This window comes from Canis lupus, chromosome 9 (assembly GCF_048164855.1).
Source record: "Canis lupus baileyi chromosome 9, mCanLup2.hap1, whole genome shotgun sequence".
Taxonomy (NCBI): Eukaryota; Metazoa; Chordata; class Mammalia; order Carnivora; family Canidae; genus Canis; species Canis lupus.
In genome coordinates, this window is record NC_132846.1 from 10,499,663 (window position 1) to 10,519,952 (window position 20,290).

Sequence of the window (20,290 nt, forward strand, 5' to 3'; positions counted from 1 at the left end):
CTTTTCGTGAGGGAATTATTTGTTCTCAACAAGATAGTAGGATAGATTCTGGACCAGTAATTACTTTTGTAACACCTCAGCTAATATAATGACATCTTTAACTAACTTTTTTTATATTCAACTATTCTGTTCCTACATCAGCAGCTAGGTAACTCATTTGCCATCAAGAGCCTCAATTAGCAAGGAGCACAACTCTTGTGCCTCAAAGGCAAGGATGAGTCAGAAGAAGATACTGAGGAGAGAGGCCAGTTAATTCCCAAAGTGATACTTGAATCATGTAAAAGAGTGAGGTTGTATCTGAGCTGGTCTCTACATGACTTTGTCAGTGGTGGGAAATTCTTAGCACTTAGAAATATGTACAGCAAGTAAAGTATGTACTTCCTGGTCAAATAATAACTTTCTCTTTCTGAAACGCTTTATCTCTTTCTTTCCAAATTTTAGTGACTGGCCTAAATGTCATCTCCTCTGAAAATGCAATTCTAACTAGTCAAGTCCACCATGATTCTTACTCCTTTGATTTGACATCTTTCCATTTATCTTCAAGTTCTTTGAAGAATATTTTGTTTTGTTCTCTACTTTCATGTTACCTAGGATGTGTATGTGTGTACACACACACACACACACACGTATGCGCACGCGGTGGTTTCCCAACAACAGTTCCTTGAGCCATTAGTTTAGGTTTCTGTTCTCTACTGTTAATGATATTTAAACATTCACAATTCATAGCTGTTCATTTCTGGCCTAAATAGGTTATATCTACAACAGCTAGGTCAGCACATTTCCATGGTACCAGAGAGGGAGCATCATTTATTCTACTACTTCAAGAAAAAGTACCCCACTACTCCAAGAAAAAAAAATTTAAATACAGAGGCTATTTTCCCAATGGCCTATTCTTGTGTAACAGGAAAATGTGACTGGCTTCAGAGGTATTCTAGACTTGCACAGTGGTAACAATATCAAGTCATTTTACTGGATTTCTTGATTGCAGGAATCAAGCATAATGGTTAACCATATTTAAAGGTAGTGTTTCCTAACAAAGATACTGGTCACAAGGTTATTTGATAACTCCACCTTTCTGCCTTCTGGAAAAGAAACATGATGATACTTGCCTTTTGCCTCTGTTAAATTATCCTAAATATTTCATTAGTGCTTTGGCTACATGACAGTTCTTTTGTAGGTCACAGATTCCTTTAAGATATATCCATCCAGCTATGATTTACAACTAATTAGAGGATGTTAAAGGTTGTTGCTAATAGTAACTCAAAGCCCTGATAACGGATAGCTCTTGCCATTTAATACCAAGAGTTGTCTAAGAACTTAATTACCTTGGGCAGTTTACATACACTCTTTTCCAATTTCTACATCACTGCATGCAGTGACAGGTATCAAACAGATGTTTATCTATGACTAGTATTTGCCTTTTTAAGTGGTGAAAAATCTGAACAGATTTAGAGCTAGATACGGCCTGAAAACTAAAGAAGGATGGGTCATCAAACTGGTAGTCAAAGAATGTATGTGCAGATTGGGTATAAATTCTGGATCTGCCCCTTAACTAGTTTTGTGATTTTGGCCTGTGGTGTCCCATCTTTTGCCTCAGTTCTCTTACCTGAATCTAGGCCTGACAGTAAAACTTATCTTACGAGGTTGTTGTGAGGATTAAATAAGCTCCAAAGTACATTCACTGGGGAATTCTATTCCAAAGCATTGAGCATGCTGTTTTCTCTGCCCTGACTGCCCTTGCCACTTCTTTTAAAACTCACTCTCTCTAAGAAGAAGGAAAAATTTAATAAGAATTTAACTTTAAAGGACATCTGGGTGGTTTAGTGGCTGAGCGCCTGCCTTCGGCTCAGATCTTGATCCCGGGGTCCTGGGATTGAGTCCCACATCAGGATCCCTGCAGGGAGCCTGCTTCTCCCTCTACCTATGTCTCTGACTCTTTCTCTGTGTCTCTCATGAATGAATAAATAAAATATTTTTTTTTTAAAAAAGAATTTAACTTTAAATAATTCAACACTGCCAAGGCAATCTATCCTAAAGAAAGTGATCAGAGATACACATAGAAATTATATATAAGGATCAAATAGGAACAACTGAAAAATACAGTACCAGGGAAATGGCTAGAGAAAATACCATATATATTCTAATGTCACATGAAGGAAGTCAGTACACAAAGAACTGGCATACTAACATATAATAGGATAATTTAAAAATATCACTATCATAAAGTTCTTGTGTTCATGATAGATTAAAAGTGCTTAATACAGAGACAGGTATATGGTTAGTAAAGATTACTCTTAATGGAGATTAGCCATTTCCATTACACCAATGTGTAAGTATTTATAAGTTCTAAGGCAATATGTCAAAATTTTAACAATTTCTTTGTGTTTCATTTGCCTCTTAATATGTATTGCTCAATTTCTCTATCAAAGATGTACATTTCATCCAAAGATGTGTATGATCTCCATCTCCATTACTCTTTCCCAACCCACCTGAATCAATTTGTGCCCCTACTCCAGTGTACAATTTACAATGCACATTTGTCAATTTAATAATTCATAACTGAATTAATACTATAACACTGAAGGGTTAAACTATTATCATTTTCGAATGGAAGATATTACCTTCATGAGATATTTCCTTCCATGGATTTGGTGGATACATGAAAGCTGCATTCTGGATTTGGTCATGTATGTCTTCATCTTCGTTAAATGGGAATGTGCCACTTAGGCTTACATAGATGATGACTCCAACAGACCACATGTCTAGAGAGCGGTTATAGCCCTTGTTCCTTAGAACCTCAGGAGCCAGGTAAGCTGGGGTACCCACCACTGACCTCCGGAAAGACTTTTCTCCAATGATCCGGGCAAAACCAAAGTCACAAAGTTTCACCTGTTGATAATAATGGTTTGCAGAAATGGTAAGGTCAGAGATTGTGTGTCTGTATGTGTCTTAGCCTAGGTCTGCTGAAGACAATGATAATACTTTCCATATATTGTATGGACTTCTCATGCCTGCTAGAAGCAGTAGCTATTTTCCATTTTATATATTTGAAGACAGCGGTTGAAGTACTGGTACACATGTATATTTTCATTCATAAAAAAAATCATCTAAATGTTCACCTTTCTTTGCCTCCCAAACCAAGAGATAAATGTGAAAATATGTATGCTCAGAGGTGGGCAATACTGCTTCACAAGGCAGAAAAAGCATCATGCAAATCTGGAAGTGACAGACTGAACTCAAGGGCTTATTATAAAAAATTGTTGAGGGATCAGCATAGAGACCTGTCATGTTCCCTACACTAATCCTCAAATTTAGCTCTGCATGGGAACCTAGATGGGATCGGAAGCTGTCAGGGAAGCAAGGCAGACAGTGGCCTTGGGTCACTTCAGATAGAAGATTCCCTGGGGAGACACACAGCTGTTTTCTCTCCTTGGAGCTGAGGCAAAGCAAAAGCTTTTGCCCTTGGCCTTCAGAAGAACACTAAACCTAAATGTCCGTGGGACCCTTCAGGGTTCTCCTCCCCCTCTGGCCCAGCGCTTTCAACATCAGCCTTGGGCTGCCAGATCCATAAGCTTTAAGCTTTGGATCTGCCTAAGGCAGCCGCTGAGCAAGAAGAGGCTCTGCGTGTGTTTCTCGAAGGCAGGCTGAACTGAGAAGCCAGAGTAACAGAGCTGCAGTCCCCAGGGTATAAGAAGGAAGCAAATGGATGAAAACAAACAGGTAAAACTTGAAACAAATAAAGGTTTTGAGGAGAAAAGGAGACAGAAGACTGCAGGTCAGCCTGCGTTGCCATCAGCCGGCTTTGCTGGGAGGGGCTTCTGTACTCGCCTGGGGAAAAGGATCTGCAGATGCCAGCAACACGTTTTCTGGTTTGAGGTCACAGTGAACGATATTTTTAAAGTGAAGATGCCGCAAAGCCACAAGTATCTAGAGAGAAGAAAATCGTCAAAATCATCTTACTTTGGCCTAGGAGCATGTTTCCAGACGTTTTCTACTATGGCGTAGATGGGAAGGGCCAAGAGAAAATTCACAATGAACAGCTAAGCCTCTTTATTCACAAGACACTGAAATGAGCTAAATCCACAGAGCAGGTGTCTAAGGAAGCGTCAGTGGGAAGAGTAGCATAGTCTGGTATTGATACAGCAACCCAGACAGGTGTAGATCACAGACGTCAATAATTTCCAGGGATACCGATCCTTGAATATTTTCAAAGAACCAGAACTCAGCCACTGTGCAACTGAAAGTTTCACGAGGAGTTTTAATATCTGGGCCTGCATACACAGAGCTCACTTGTATGCTGGACTCTGGAAAGCACGGATAGGAAGGAAAGGATACAATACGCCCCTGCCACCTTTGCAAATATAAGTCAGACGTTGGACGTGGGGACTAAACAAGGCTGGGAAGCTGCAGTGAAATAGTGGTAACATTTGATATTGAATATTATCCTTTTTTTTTTTCTGCCTCTAATTGATTCCTTACCTGAGTAATTAAAAACTTCGTTATGTGCTCTGGCAACCTGCCCTTTTCACTTGACAAGATCATCTCCAGCATGTCTCCATGGAGTTTTTCCATAACAACAAACACTCTTTCCGGCGTCTCAAACATACACTCCAAATTTACAACACCAGGGTGATGAAGGTTCTATTAAAGATAAATAAAGCACTTGAAGAAAATGAGTTTTTTGATACTGTTTGGCAAGCTCACTGATTATATAAAACTGTTCAAGCTTAAAGCTATGGAGAAACCCACACTTCGGATTTTTAACATTTCTAAATTCCACATGTGCTGCCTTATATTTTTGAAATTCTAATGTCTCCAAAATATGTATCTTTACTTTCTATGCAGAGTGAAATTATTTTTTCTATGCTGAAAAACCTAAGTTCCAGCACAGTGAATTGCTAATTAGGTTTTAATTAGAACGCCATATTGAGAAATCTGTAATTTCTTAGGATCATCTCCAATATTAAGCATATCATCCCAAATAAGCACACTAGGCCATCTATACATACTTGATAGAAAATTAATGGTATGAAATCTGTACTTGCAGTGCATTTGATGGCACTGAGGAAGCACATTAGTCAAAACCTTTCGGAATTACTCTGCTACTAGAAGCTGTGGTAGTCTGCTACCAAAGCTCTTACATAGTGAAGACTGCCAGGAATACAGCAAAAAAAGAAAAAAAAATTATTGAATCCATGTCTTGTCCGGTACCCCATGCTATGTGGTAGTCCTGCATGGTTCTCCAGCATTCAATAAAATATTGTCCCAATAAAGTAATGGCTAATGAGAGGCTACATTTGGCTTGACATGTTAATTGTCATATATGTCAAGTAAAATTTCTCATAACATTAGACGGTCCCTTGTGATGATGCTCAAAGTCTGAATGTTGCCGTGGGGTCATCAACAAAGCCTTCACTCATCTGGTCTTTATTTTTCTTCTGGGCACAACAACAAAAAAATCCTAACATTAGAAGAACTATTATACATCCCACTTATATTTCAATGAGAAATAGAAAAAAAATCATCATGAACACAAATTACCTAAAGAAAAATCAAGGACTTAACTGAAACGTGCTAACAGCTGAACAGGAAAAAAAAAAAAAAAAAAAGATTTTAGAAAAAAATTCTCTATCAGTGATTAAAAAAAAAAATTCTTCATTCAGCATGTAGAATGAAATTTTCACAAACTTCTTGAAACCTGAGATAGCTTACTGATCTTCAGACCTCACAGATGGACACTGGCTGGTGAGCAGCAGAAGGGACTGCAGGTGAGTGTGCACTGTACTCATCCTCCTTCTGCCCACGGGCAGAGAAAGTCTGGTGTTAACTGGATACGGAGAGTGGCAAAAGCTCCCTTGTGATAACCTGTCTCCCAGGATGCCCTGCCCCTACTTTGGCCATGCTGATCTCTGCCTCAGACATCAAATAGGTCTTTTTGATTCTGGTGCTTTGGTGCCCAGTCATGTACCATTAATGTGGTCATGGAATAGCAAGTTCCTGAATGTGGTCTGAGCAGATGTGTTATCCCCAAGCCTTTCACCTCCAGAAGGTAGGAGTCACTGTTCGTGAAACTGTCACACTGTTACCTGGTCAAAACTGGCTACTCCAGAATAGAGTAGGCCTTCAGAGTGAGAGCTGAAGCACATGGAGAGAAGGTGAGAGTAACAAGGCTCACCCCATCACTACTACTACTTTATTTGTCTTGACTGGCTACAAATAAGACCAGACAGCTGCTGGGCTTGGCCATTATGAGGATGCCAGATTGTTAGGTGGGAGACTCTAATTAATGACTACATGAATGTGTTTGATATGCAATATGGAATACCAGTGATAGCACTGCTCATACATGAACCTGTGGTCAGGCTGTCATATTGTTGTAAATCCCTTTCCTGGATCCAGGAACCACTCCAAGGGGAAAGACCACCAGCCCCTGGAGGATCCAGGTATTTCAGCTGTCCTCTTTTAAACCAATGATGACAGTAAAGGGTTTAGGAATGACCTGAGGGTCCTGCCTGAGTTATGACTCTCTTGAGACAAGTCCACTATGAAATGTGCTAAGTATACCTTCCCCTTTGAGTATCTTCTGCACTGATTCTTTTTTCTATTTCTTCTAACTTTAAGCATTAAACAGTGTTCTGGAGAGTTTGGCTTTCTCAAATGACCAAGGCCTTATTGACTAGGTGGGGAGCAGGAACAATGAATAGGAAGGCAGGATACCAATAGAAGAAAGTACCAAGGCAAAGGGTCTCCCATGTAGACACAGGAAAAACTAGAGTGTGAAGATGATAAATGTAAAGGGAGCCCAAGGAAGGGCAAGGGGGAACAGAAGTGGTACTGCTTCTACTTATCCTGCTTACCCTGTCTTGGGCTGTGAAGGGTGGGGGAGGTGAAGGAGTCAGAAAATGGCTAGGAAGTTCTCTTACCTAAATTATCCAAATATATATGCAATGTTGATACTCTCATGTGCTTCTGCTCATATTCCTCTAATTAAGTGACTTAAGTCCTTCTGTCAGTAATTCTTTTTTCCTTTTCCCTATTCCACAACATAACCTGAGGAGCCCATATGGAGGTGAGGACTTAAATGTGTTTACCTCTTTGGTGTATTCCCAGAATGTTCTAGGCCAAAAGTATGGAATGGATTAATGAGATTGTTCATTGTCAACTACCTTGTGCCATGTTCACATTAGCTCTGAAGGACTCTAAAATGTCCTCTACTAACATCTCTATGAAAAGGATAAGGGAAAGTTTTGCTATTTTTAACAAAGGATTTTGAATATAGTCAAGTGTACAGATTTATAAAAAATTCAATAAAAGTATTGAACTAAAAGTCATTTATATACAACTGGTAAAAATATTTTTAGAAAAGTTTAGACTAATATGTTTGTTGAATTTGACCCCTGTTCTTTTATAAAAACCTTTATGCTTTATAGGTTTGCTAAACAAGACATTGAGTGGTAATTGAGAACTCAATTACCAAAAGCAAAATGACTTTTTTCTCCCTGTAGAGCCAATATGTAACAAGTTGATATTTTTAAAGTTTATCATGTATAAGTGAGACAAGGCCATCACAGATGTTAGTCATGAGGTGTATTTTTTTGCATTGAACCAAATGACAAAACTTGTTTTAATATTTGACAAGAACAAAAGAAAAGAGAATAGAAAGAATCATGTGTTATTTATCCAAATTCACCATACAATACTGATGAATACTTCTTTAGCCTAGAAAACATATTTGGAGACTGGAAATATTTTTTATCTTTTTTAAAACCCAAAGCATTATTTTCTATTATCATGTATAATTCATATTACCTTTTTAATCCCTTAAGAGTAACTCTAAGATAACCTTTGACCCAAGTGGTCCATGTGACTTATTCACAATTTTACTCTTCTGTATAAAATATGAAATAGCTTTTCAACTTTTCCTACTAATGTCCAAAGTAACTAAATTAACTTAAAAGTGGCTTGATGACCACAACACTATGGCATACTAGTGTTCAGAAAGAACTGTGCTATCTATTCAGAGTTACCTCAGGAATTCAGATAATAAATTTCATGGCAGAGTAAGCTACTACTGGACTCTCTGGCCATCTGTTTGTTGCATTTAAGTAACTTAATTTTCAGGAAATGAAACATTTGGTCAAGTACAGGAAAGAATAGTGTCCATTCACACTTAACAGATTGATGACATATCCATGGGGTGAATATAAATTATTTTGAAGTCTGAAGGAAATACCATTTGGAGATCAAGACAAAAATTCTTCTGATTCAAGTTCCCTAGAAAATTCTTATGGAATCAATGGAAATTAGTCACTAAAAGCAAAAGATTTTATAAAAGTTATAATATTTTATATAAAAAAGAATTAAGGATTTAACTAACATTTTAGTGTATTATACATTCTATTTTTTATTTTTGGGCTCATGTTAAACAATATTTCATTAGTACTTACATTCTTTCTTTTTTTTACATTTTTTAATTCTAATAGTGTTTTGTTTTAGTACTCAACTTTGAAGTTGAGTATTACTTCCATATATTTAGCTGTGATAAGTTAAAGGTGTCACATTTTCCCCTTCTCTATTCCACTTTCAGAATTATTATACTCAAACATATGAGAGGTAGGAAGGGAGAATTAGAATCAACATATCTTTTTAACAGGCTATTTGGGAGCAATACAGACTTAATATGGGGACTTCTGACTACTTTTCTATCAAACACTTGAATGATCTAGTTCATGAGACAGAAAAAAATGAACTTAACAGTGATGAGTCCAAGTCCAAGGTCTAAATTCTAAGTGGCATGCAGAACAGAAGGAAGAATATTCTATTACACAGTGGTATTGGTGGGGACATGAGGAATCCTTCTCAGAGGTAAAGCACTATGACAATGGCTTTGTTGATCCTCATTACTGCACGTTTGCCAAAGTTAGGAGAAGGGCACACTTTCTTATCCACTTTCTAGTCACATTCTCTTACCATTTATACTTTATTTAAAGCCCCTCAAAATCACAATCATCTGATGCCTTATAAAGGATAAATAAGTCTTGGAGAGACACTACAAAAGTCATTGTAGAAGGCAGATGATTTTAAGACTCAGTAAAGACAATACTGAAGTTGATAAGGGAAGCTCAGCTGTCTCTCCTAAATTCCAGAATCTTTTATCCAAGTGTCTTTCAGTTATAATTAATTTATTCAAATGAAAGATGCCAACAATGGGATCAGTGTCTTTCCATCCAAATGTATTCTTCTGGTAGTGTATCCTCTCTTGGTAAATGGCCAGCCATCTAGGTCAGAAACCTGAGAGTCATCCTAAATATTCTCTTTCCTCTCAATTCTAACAACCAGTTGATCTCTAAAAGTTTTAGAGCTCATCCCCTTAATTTCTCCCACAGTGATGCCTAACTCTCATCCTTACCATTAATGCCTTGGTTTGAGCCTTATCTCTTTCCTTGGGATGGGCTACAGCTTCCCAATTGATCTCCTCTTAGGGCTTGCTCTCCTCCAGCCCACTCCTCAAAGGGCTGCCACTGTGATTCTGGTCATTCCGTCTTGCTTCCAGTTCATAAAGGAATCACCACCAGCTTTAGGATATGTACCCCTTTAGAGTGGCAATAGGGCCCTTCACCATCAACTATTTATCTCCCCCCCCCTTAACAGTTCCTCAGCTTCTTTTCTTCTACATATCTACCCTTCTCTCTAACCATAGTAAACTATTTTCAGAACAAGTGTTATTCTTTCTCTCTCTCTCCTTTCTATACTTTTATACATACTTTATTTTGGCCTGAATCAGACCATTTTGCCTGGTAGGAATATTCAGTTGTCAGGCAGATTTCATTGACTCCCATACTCAGACTTGGATGTCTCTCCAATTCTCTTTCCTCAATCCTTGATAAATTATCTTTCAGGATGGTTAATGTACAGATACTTAGTTACTGATGAACCTGTGTGTCTTACCTAGAAGACTACAAGCTCCATAAGGCCTATATTTTATCAGTTATATTCCTAGTCAGTATAAGCCTAGTGTCTGGTACATATTAAATGTCCAATGCAAATCTGTAAATTTGATTAAAAAATGAGTTCCTGTATCTCCTTACTTTTCAGTATATAATGTTCTTTATGATTGAAATGATTTTATTGAAGAGATGATAATACATGTCTGCCATATTTAGTCAGCACATTATGCTGATATTTTCTCTTCTTTTAAGAATACAGTACATGAATTTTTCATCGTAAGTTCATTTGAATCCACTAGTAAGCTATCTCGGGATTCTGGCGATGACTAATATCAAAGATGTTACCACTGATATGAGTTGAAAGATGATTTTCTAAAGTCTCAGGGGAATGACAAAGACATCCTGGTGGTTTTCAGGTACCGTTCCTTCAAAATATACACATTTTGGCCACTGCTCTGGTAAATACTTTCTTCTTTGACAGGAATAAACACACTTTTCCTATTTAGGTGATTTGTATTTATTTTATATCTAGTTCTCAGTAAGGAGATATTCATAGTTTTAGCTCATTCTCAAAGGCCACTAGGCAAGAGCCATCAGCAAGAGATAAGCAAAGCAGCAGCTGAAGGGCACCATCAGGATATTCCTTCTAAATTAGTCTTTTCCTCCATGTCTGTACATGAGCTGTAAAACCCAAATTTCCCGGGATTTCATTACTGTCCTGAGGATGAGAAATAAAGCAATGGAAATGGGCTATTCGGATAATAACGATCACTGTACTTCTACCTTCTTGTGTAGAGAAGTCCTTTCTCTTTCTTCATTTCTGCCTTAGGCCAGAAAATTTTCTTCTGCCTTTCATCTAACAGAGGCTACAGGTTAAGTGTGTATTGCTACAACCTTGCACCTTCTGGTCTGCCCTCCCTCATCATACCCAGTGCTGTGCTTTTAGATTTCAGTGATGGCAGAGGTATGTCTACTCTGAGGTCAGCCAAGTGAGGGCTGCGCTGCACTAGGTGAGAGCCCTCCTGGCCTAAATTGAGAATGGGGATTACTTGGTTGCTGTGTGCCAACACGTGCCCATTTCCTGCTCAGCTAGCAAAGGATCTACGGTTTAAATGGGCTCATACTTAGTAGTAATCTCTTAGCATTTTTTGGCAAATTTCATCAGTAAATTTTGAGGAAGGAACGTTGATAATAACCTAAAACAAAATTAAGCTAAAATGCACTGTCAGAGGGATAAATGCATACAATATTGCTTCAACAACAAGACGAGATGTAACAATCCATCCTCTTGTAAATAGGTATCACTGGCTGACATTTTGATCAGTGGGGCCACAATCAACATAACCCACTGGACTTTTGGAACTCAGAAATGTTCATATAATTTTTGGTAGGAATTGTTTGCTCATACCACCCATAAGAACTGTGGTGTAATTTACTTTTGTTGTAGCAGTAGTTAGCAAAGACTGATGCCAGTTTAATACAGCCCAAAATTTTGTGAGAGAAACAGTAAGTTGGAGCATCTTCAGTAACTGCTAAAAACAATAGATATACCTGTATCATGCTTGGCTCTCAAGACAGTCAGCTTGCAGGTGGCCAGCCTGTAATGCCTACCCTACCACAACATCTTAAATTAGCTTTAAGTCTTATGTATTGAATTAAGTAACACTGGTCCAAGAAATAAAACGAAAAGAAAAAGAAAAAGGACCAATTTACTATTTGCACAGCAAGAAAATCAACCGAGGCCTGCCTGATGCATAATTTTGTATTCATGTATATCCATAAACCTATCTACACATCGCTGAGTCATTCTTCTCTTCATCAATTCTGGAAACTCTTCCATCTATCTTTCGATTTCAGGGTCGCTGCAAACACATGATAAATATAATGAGTCCTCTTCTTCCCCTATGACAGAAGAAGCTAAATGCAGAGGAGGAGGAGGAGTATATATAAAACAATACTTTAAAAAACCCACTCATCATATCTCGTGCTGTTTCCAGCTTTTCTTCACTTTTACCAGGTAGAAATAGTACAAAGATATGTGATATTTTTCCATCTACCACCAGGAATCCTTCAAATTAGAGGTACATGGAAAATTTAAAACACCAAATCCAGATGTCCTAAGTCTGTCACTTGGACTGATACAGTAAGATTTCATTAGAATTAATATTTATTAATTCTCTATATTAATTCATATAATTATTTATATGGCTGAATTTGATACTGTAGTTTTTGGGGGAAGGGGGAGTGATTTCTATTAGGAGAACTTGGGACAGACCCTCAACAGAAAGGATCTTGTACATACTCCAATACCTACCCCTTAACCTTTAAGTAAGGCCAGAATTTCAAGTTGACTAGGTAAAAAGGTGTTGATATTTGAGAGCCAACAACAAAGACTTCAAAGACAGAAAATTAACAATTGATCAATATCTTAAACAAAATCAGTGTTAGTAACATTTCACCCATAAAATATGACCCCATCCTCCCTTTTTTGCATGCTATTATTACTCAGTTCGTGTTTAGGAGAAAGACAAGTATGGTTGTCAAAATAGAAAAATTGGAATTTGGAAGTTAAGATGTGTTTATTGTTTATAAAAACTGAAAAAACTCCAAATATCTGGATTTTTTTTTTCAATTTGCTATCAAATGCATAGCAATGGAGACACATCTGGAACACTTCTTTTTTCTTTTTTTTAATTTCCTGTTAATCTATCTGGCTAGAAACATGAATGCATAAATCCAATCTAGTCTTGGTGTTAGATTTAAAGTGTAATTTTTAACAAATCATATCACTGTAGCCCAGCTTCTATATTTAGATGCCAGCACCCAGAAAGCATAACATTCTATTATAGCATTAAATGATCTGTGCAGACACATAATCCTTCTGATGTCTTTTATATCAGATAATGGGAAGAAGAGTGAGTATATAGGGTCTCCTGGACAGGAATAGAAGACAGAATGTTACGTGCAAAAAGGTCAAATGGTGATATTTCACATTTGCGTAAGCTTTCTGTGGCAAAATGTGTTTAATTGGCACATTCTCAAAATTGAACAAGTTCCTAATTATGGGGCTTTAATAAGTGAAAAGACTGTATTCACTTCCTAGACATGGATGACCTGGAAATCATACACAGTATTTTCTAAACTGTCTTAATGAGGGAATCTTGACCCCCATCGCCTTCCATGAAGAAACTCAAAAGATTAGTGTTCTTCCAAAAATATGCTGGGAAACACTGATTTAAAAAATACTTTATATATTAATTAATTTAGTTCTCCAAAATATTCCTGTAAACCAAGTACAGCAAGTCAGATGAATTCCAACTCATAATTAAGGAAATCAAAGTTTAAAAAGATTTACAAAAAAAAAAAGTAACAGTTTTGCCTTGGAACCTGGCTTTTTGACACTAAGTTTTCACTATGATCAGCTTCTTACTAAACAGAATATCTATTTGGAAAAATTTCTAAGTTCCTTTTCTTTTTCTTGTAAGAGACCTTTATTTCCTTTTTTCCTCTATTTTAGATATGTACGTACCTAATCAATGGGCTTCATTTTTTTGGAACACGAAGAAGAAACAATATTATCTCAGAGCTGCAAAACACGTCTTATCGAAAGAAACAATTTCATGAAAATTCTTCATGCAGTAAAATAAAAAGAAATATTTGAAGAAATATAATGAACATATTAGATGAAGCAACAAAAGTATAAACTAACCTCTCCCTACACATTAAAAGAAAAAGGCAAATTTTACATATTATTCTCTAGAGAAAGAAAAATGGATTCCTGCATGATTTTTTAAAAAATCACCAGTTTGCAAAAGTTTTCATTTTCCCACCCACACTTAGTAGTATTATTCTCTGGTTTTCTAACATTATCATCTCTTCTTCACCTCTTGATCATTCTTCTAGATTAAGAGAACAAAGCCATTTACTTACAAGATATATATTTCATCTTGCTCAATGAAGACAGATTGCTATATTTTTAGATAATGATAAAGAATGCTTTATTGTCTTATTGGCATGCTCTGCAATCCTGTGTTCCCTTGATTTAGTCAATGTGATGACAAAATTTGTTCATTAAATATTTACTGAGCGCCTTATCAGTGGTCAGGCATATATTAAGATATGTTTAGCCTGAGTCTAGGCTTTGAGTAAATCATGTTCTTTGTTATAATGAAACAATGTGTTTCTAGGTTCTGGCTTCAGGGAATTCAACATCAAGTTATTAGAATCAGTTTCTAGGCACTAGACTTTACAACCTAATGGTGGCAATGCTAGTAACACCTTACAAGTATGGAATCTTTACTATCTGCCAGGCACTGCTAAGAGCTTCACAAAATTATCACATCTGAGTCTCACAACATCTCTATGAGGTTTTCCAGATAAGGAAAGTGAGGCTCAGACAGCTTAAGTAACTTATACAAGCTCCTAAGAATTCTTAAATAACAAGTCTGAGCTTTGAACCCAGACATCTGATTCTAGAACTCAAGCTCTTTAAACACGATATTATACATTGCTTTGATTATTTCTGTGGACTCAAATCCATTTAGGACTAGGGTAATGCCAAAGAAGTCTCCTCACTACTATCTCACAATCCATCTCAGGATATTGTCTGAATTTCTGAATGCTGCCTGTGGTCAGTCATCTCTTCCTCCTGTTCCCTCTACCTGTTATGACATCCACCTTGACAAGTTGCCTTGACAATTCCTTATTTTCCCTGCTGGTAGGACTTCTCTGACAGCTCATTCTATTTCTAAACCCATACACTACCACCACAGTGTAGCTCTATGTTACCGAATCCCTCTTGATCTTGAGGTTCCACTGTCTTTAAAGGTATTGTTCCGATGTGTTCTCTGACTTCTTTTGCACCCAAAGCCCAATTTCCCTCCCAGGATTCAGCTTTGAGACAGCCTGTAACTTCTGGAACAATTAGTAGCTATTCTATAAACTCCCTCATCACCAAATACCATAATTTTCTAATTAGAGCCTAAAATTTAATGATTCATACAAAAGGTTTCATAGCAAAGGCCCTGAGAAAGGATTTAATACAGTATGTGATTTAAGACAATTTTGTCAAATGTTAACCTGTTACTTATAATATCTTTACTACTGTGCGAGGCATTGTGGAAGCTGAAAACAATGCATTGCTGAGACTTTCAAATTTGTTTATAATCTAATTACTACACAAGAAGTATTTGCTAAATATTACTGCTTTATATGAAGACAAGAAACTATAAATAAACAGGAGCTATGGAAAACAGCGTAAGACAGGGAGGATGGATAGATCTTAAAGATCAATCAATCACATGTGGATAAACCAAGGAAACCAAGATGGGCATCCAGGCTTGGAATTAAAAGCTGAGCAATGGCTAGAGGTTAAGAGTATGATGAAAACAGTAACTTGAGGGGAAATGCAGGACTCAGTTGAATAGGAGTGATAAAGTCCAGCATGATAACCTACAATGCTAAACACAGATTTGATGAAATAAGAAAACTACTAGGCTAGGGAGGGATAGGATAGAAACCCACTACAGACTCATCTGGTTGTGGTCTTCAGGATGGACCAGGGGAAAAGGCAGGGTCAGTAAGATGATGACAGAGGGGTGGCTGGGTGAGTGGGGAACCAAACTATCACAGTATCACCTGTTGCAGTAATCAACGCACAAATTTAAAAGTTCAGTCTAGATTAGTGCCAATGGTAATGTTAAGGATGAAGCCAAGACAATCTTATAGTATGGAAGAAGAGGAACAGGAGCATTTTGTCACTCACTACTAGCTGAAAATAGCAATAGCCTCCAATAAGCTTTTCTTGCCTTTAGACATTTTTTCTCTATAATATGCCATTTCCAAATGCTAATTTGATCATAACATTTTTTCAAAACATTTCAATAATTTATAATCACCCAGGCATAATAAAGTCCAATCAACTTGGCACAATATCTAAGGTTCTCGATGAACTCACATGAAAGCCACTTCCTGGTCTTTTTGCATACTAAGTCCCACAGCGGTCTCCTAACTAAGTAAGCATATTCTTGGGGAACAAAAAGATTTTTAAGAGTATGTGAACAGAGCATAGTTTTAGGAAATCTGTTTTGTTTATAGAGTTTTAAAAAAATCTGTTTTGTTTATATCTATATCCTTACTTCCTGGAACATGGTGGGCACTTAATGACATACAAGGAATGAATGAATGAATCATAGCAGTAACTTGATCCACAAGTAACTTCTAATACAGATCTGAAAATATCTGTGTAATTCTCAAATTCTCCATCCCCACATTTCCTTTCATAATAATCTTTCTCCCTTCCTATGGATGCTTCTTACTCCAAATATTACTAGAGTGTCTTGGCATGGGGAGAAAAATCCTCTGAGAGAAAGGTAGAGAGAAAATTTGAAAATACTGTCCCAGTATGAAGTGAATGACTCTAACTTGGAAATCCATTCATCTGTAACTTAGTTTCTAATTAATGCTTCAATTAGAGATTTAATGGGTTTCAATGGAGAGAGGACTGAAATGAATTTCTGAAAATAAATCACTGTTTTTGTTTATTTTGGCTTACAATTTAGCTCCTATAGTTTAAAAATAAGAAATAAGATGGTTGCTGAATTCTGTCTAATTCAAACAGTAAGTAATATTCACTCATCAATTTATGAACTAAATTAAAAAATCAATTTCAGGATGCCTGGGTGGCTCCATGGTTGAGCATCTGCCTTTGGCCCAGGGCGTGATCCTGGAGGCCTGGGATAGAGTCCCACATTCGGCTCCCTGCATGGCGCCTGCTTCTCTCTCTGCCTATGTCTCTGCCTCTCTCTCTCCGTATCTCTCATGAATAAATAAATAAAATCTTAAAAAAAATCAATCTCAATAAATAGTGTATTTTCAGTAACATTTTATTTTTTATGTTTAACAAGTATAGATAAAATTTTACAGAATAAAGCTTTTACTATTAACTATAATGAGAACTGAACCCAAAGGAATGCTTTAAACACTTACTGAAGTGTTGTAATCAAGAAATTTAAAATATGTCCTTATTTTTATTGTAAATAATTATGAAAGAGGACACTGATAAAAGACTTTCAGGTATAAAAAACGCATTACATTGCAATATAATTTTGTAGGAAAAGTAAAATATATTCAAAGAAAACAAGGTATGTTGTGAATTATATTGTTAAAGAGGAGCCCATTCATATATTTTTTTAAATAATTGGTAAAGAATCTCAATGTCGTAGAAATTGAGATTCTAATGCATACATTTAAAGGAGTTATATAATAGCCTTATTTTTAAATATCAATATTTTTAATATAGTACAAAATTAAAACTCTTTAAGTGTCTGATAAAATAGTTCTAGCTGTCATCCTAAAAATATACAATCAAGTATGTTTTTTAGAATTCTTTCCGAGGATACATGAAGAAAAATGTTTGAAAGCAACTCTTCTAAAACGAGCTAAATTTTTCTACTCATTTTTTCATAGAATATTTATTTTACTAAGGTGGCCCCTCAGCCTAATAACCCTTTGCAACATGTCTTTGGTTATCAAAACCTATGAATCTTTCAAAACTTCAACAATGTCATATTTCTCTTGTAAGCTCTCCTTGACTCCAATAACCTGGCCTCAGTCATAACCCATGATTTCTTTCACTATGCTCTCACAGCTATCCTGACTTGTAGTTACTTATACCTGACAGCCTAGATAGATGATATACATCTTAAATGGTTTCATTCATTTTTATATGGCCCAGAGACTCAGTACATTCCTTTGTATAAAAGAAGGGAAGTACTTCACAGGTACTGAGGATTGACTTACTATTTTTATAAATTGAGGAAAAGCTTCTTGCCTTAGAAACTGGAAGAATGAAAACACAAAATTAGGCAGAGAGTATCTTGCAGGAAAAGACATTAGGATTGTGTCTGGTTTCAGGCCGGTTGGTTTGGGGTGAGATTGTCACAGCAAAGTGGAGATGTCCTAAGGTAAAAAATATGAGACTCAAGTGCCTGTGGAAGATGAGAACTCAAAAGATAAATCAAGGAATGACCTGGGAAGGGATGACAAAGGACACTCTTAAAGTGGATGACCTCACTCTGGGAATGAGTTCCACATTAGCATAAGCCATTTAGATGAAAGAAAGGAGAAGTTCCAGAAGAAGGTGGGAGGAACCAGCAGGGAATTTGAAACAGGATCTTGGATCCTCTAAGTATGGTAGTCAGGGAGCAAATGATCCATGCTATGTAAGGACTGAGATTAGTGAAGCTGGGTAAAGACTGAAAAATAGCCAAAAGGTGATAGGTGGTCAGAAGTAGAAAACAAGAGGGTGGCAAAAGGACCTCTCACTTTCTTTAAGAAAGGTGTAGAAACTAAAGACAAAGGAATTTATGAACAGGAATGGAAAGAAGAGTAGAGCACAAATCTAAAGTGCTACTATAGAAAAGGGAGGACCGGATGCACCTGTGCAAGGCAGCCTAGACAAATAAGGACCACAATTGGTTGTTGCTTTTGTTTTAAGTTAAGAAACACTTAAATGGGAAGAGGAGTGCCTCATCACAGAGAAACCAGAATAATAGAGGTAATTTTAGAGGTAAGTGCAAGGGGATACATTTAATTTATGGCTTATAAAATTTTTATGTATTTTTTCTATATTATGTATTCTATATTCAGTCCTTTTTAAATTCCAAAATGCTTTCACACATTGTATCATAAACAGAAGTGCTAGTGTTATAATTCTGACTGAACAAGTCTGTGTTGATGAAGTGTATTAAATATATCATACCACTATTATTTGCTCTAGATTTTAAGTTTCTAAGTTTTATAAGATATAGTTGCATCTCCTTGCAAAAGGTCAGTTTTCTGTGATATCCCTAATCATCAAACAACAATCTTATTTTGTTTTCATGAATAGAAAAGAAAGAAAATAATTTCAAATTTGCTTTTCTTAAAAAAAAATCAAGATCCAACTTTAAAAATAATAATATAAGTAGGATCCCTTGGGGATTTTATGAAACATTTGCCATCTACACTAATTAACATTCTTTTGAAACATAATAATAATGATGAACTATTTACACCTAATGAAAACAGGGCTATTTGAAATGATCTAAATAAGAGATACCTAGGCCGTAAGATTCACATTTGCTTTAATTTTTCAACTATTCAAAAATATGTGAAGAGCTTAATTTTCTAGTAACTGAATCAGATTTTGGAAAGCCTTGATGTAGGTTATACAGAAAGGAGAGAATGGACAAAGAAAGAATTCTGTTTCACATATTCCATATTTACATGACTTTGAGTCTGCTATGAGCAAAGGTGCTTTTTTACAAACAACAGAAACAAATCAGAATGTGACCAGAGGACTAGGAGAGCTGCAGGAGCAGGGATTTCTGCTTCAGCCCACACGGCCACTTCTATAGAATCAGGAGGAAGGGGACTGGGCAGGACTCATGAGACACCAAGCACAACCATAAACTAGAACTCCAGATTTCGTAAATAGGGGACCACAAGGAAGAGGATACCAAATGCTTCTAGGAATCACGTTTATATCCAGAGCAACAGAATTCTGTTTCTCCAAATTAGTAAAAGAAAACTTTCCTCACTGTCCAGTTAATTTCAATGATGTTACTTTTTCTGAACATAACAGTTAGTGAGAATTCTAACCCCCATTCTCTATCCCCATTATCACTTTACTTTGTCTTTTCAGGTCCAAAAAGAATTCTTACTTTTGATAAGAAATATAAAATGAGGCTGTGAGGGTTTTCAAAGAACTAACCCCACCCATTAACCAGAGTTAATCCTTAACTAACTAACCAATTAACCATTAATAACAAATGCAGCTTAGACTTCCCCTACCTGGTTGGATACTATGTAGGCCATTTTATGTGACAGGATGGTGTTTATGTACAATTTTAATTCAATAAATATTCATTCAACAAATATCTGTTAAATACGTAATGTGTGCCAGGAACAGTTTCTGGTGTTTGGGATACATCAATAAGCAAAAGAATATCTACCCTCCTGTGTATATTCTAGTGAAGGGGTTGGGGTTGGGGGTAGGGAGAGAAACATACAACAAATACAATAAATGAAATTCTATAACAGAGTAGAAGGTGGTAAGTCCTATGGAAGAAAAAAACAACACAGATTAGAGTAAGAGAGGTACAGAGGCAGGGATGGGAGGGGGTTTGAGTGAATGTAGTTTTAAATGAGGTAAGAATGATACTTAGACACTGGATGACATCTGAGCAAAGACTCAAAGGAGGTGAGCTTGAACTTCACTGCCTCTGCATATTGAATTATAATCTTTCCGAAGAGGCTGATGAATCAGACAATGGTGAAAAGGTTTAAAAGTTTTTTTTCAT

The 20,290-nt window shown here is 36.6% G+C and overlaps 1 protein-coding gene across 5 annotated transcripts in view; it reads right to left on the reverse strand.

The window, feature by feature from the left end:
• The window catches only part of PRKD1 (protein kinase D1), a 329,820-nt gene that overhangs the window by 20,384 nt on the left and 289,146 nt on the right, over positions 1 to 20,290 (reverse strand). For all 5 annotated transcript variants that reach the window (XM_072838104.1, XM_072838103.1, XM_072838107.1 and 2 more), the window contains 3 exons: positions 4,480 to 4,641; positions 3,829 to 3,927; positions 2,622 to 2,889 (listed from right to left, as the gene is read on the reverse strand). In XM_072838104.1, the coding sequence (XP_072694205.1) occupies positions 2,622 to 2,889; positions 3,829 to 3,927; positions 4,480 to 4,641 (529 nt within the window). The remainder of the gene's footprint in view (positions 1 to 2,621; positions 2,890 to 3,828; positions 3,928 to 4,479; positions 4,642 to 20,290) is intronic.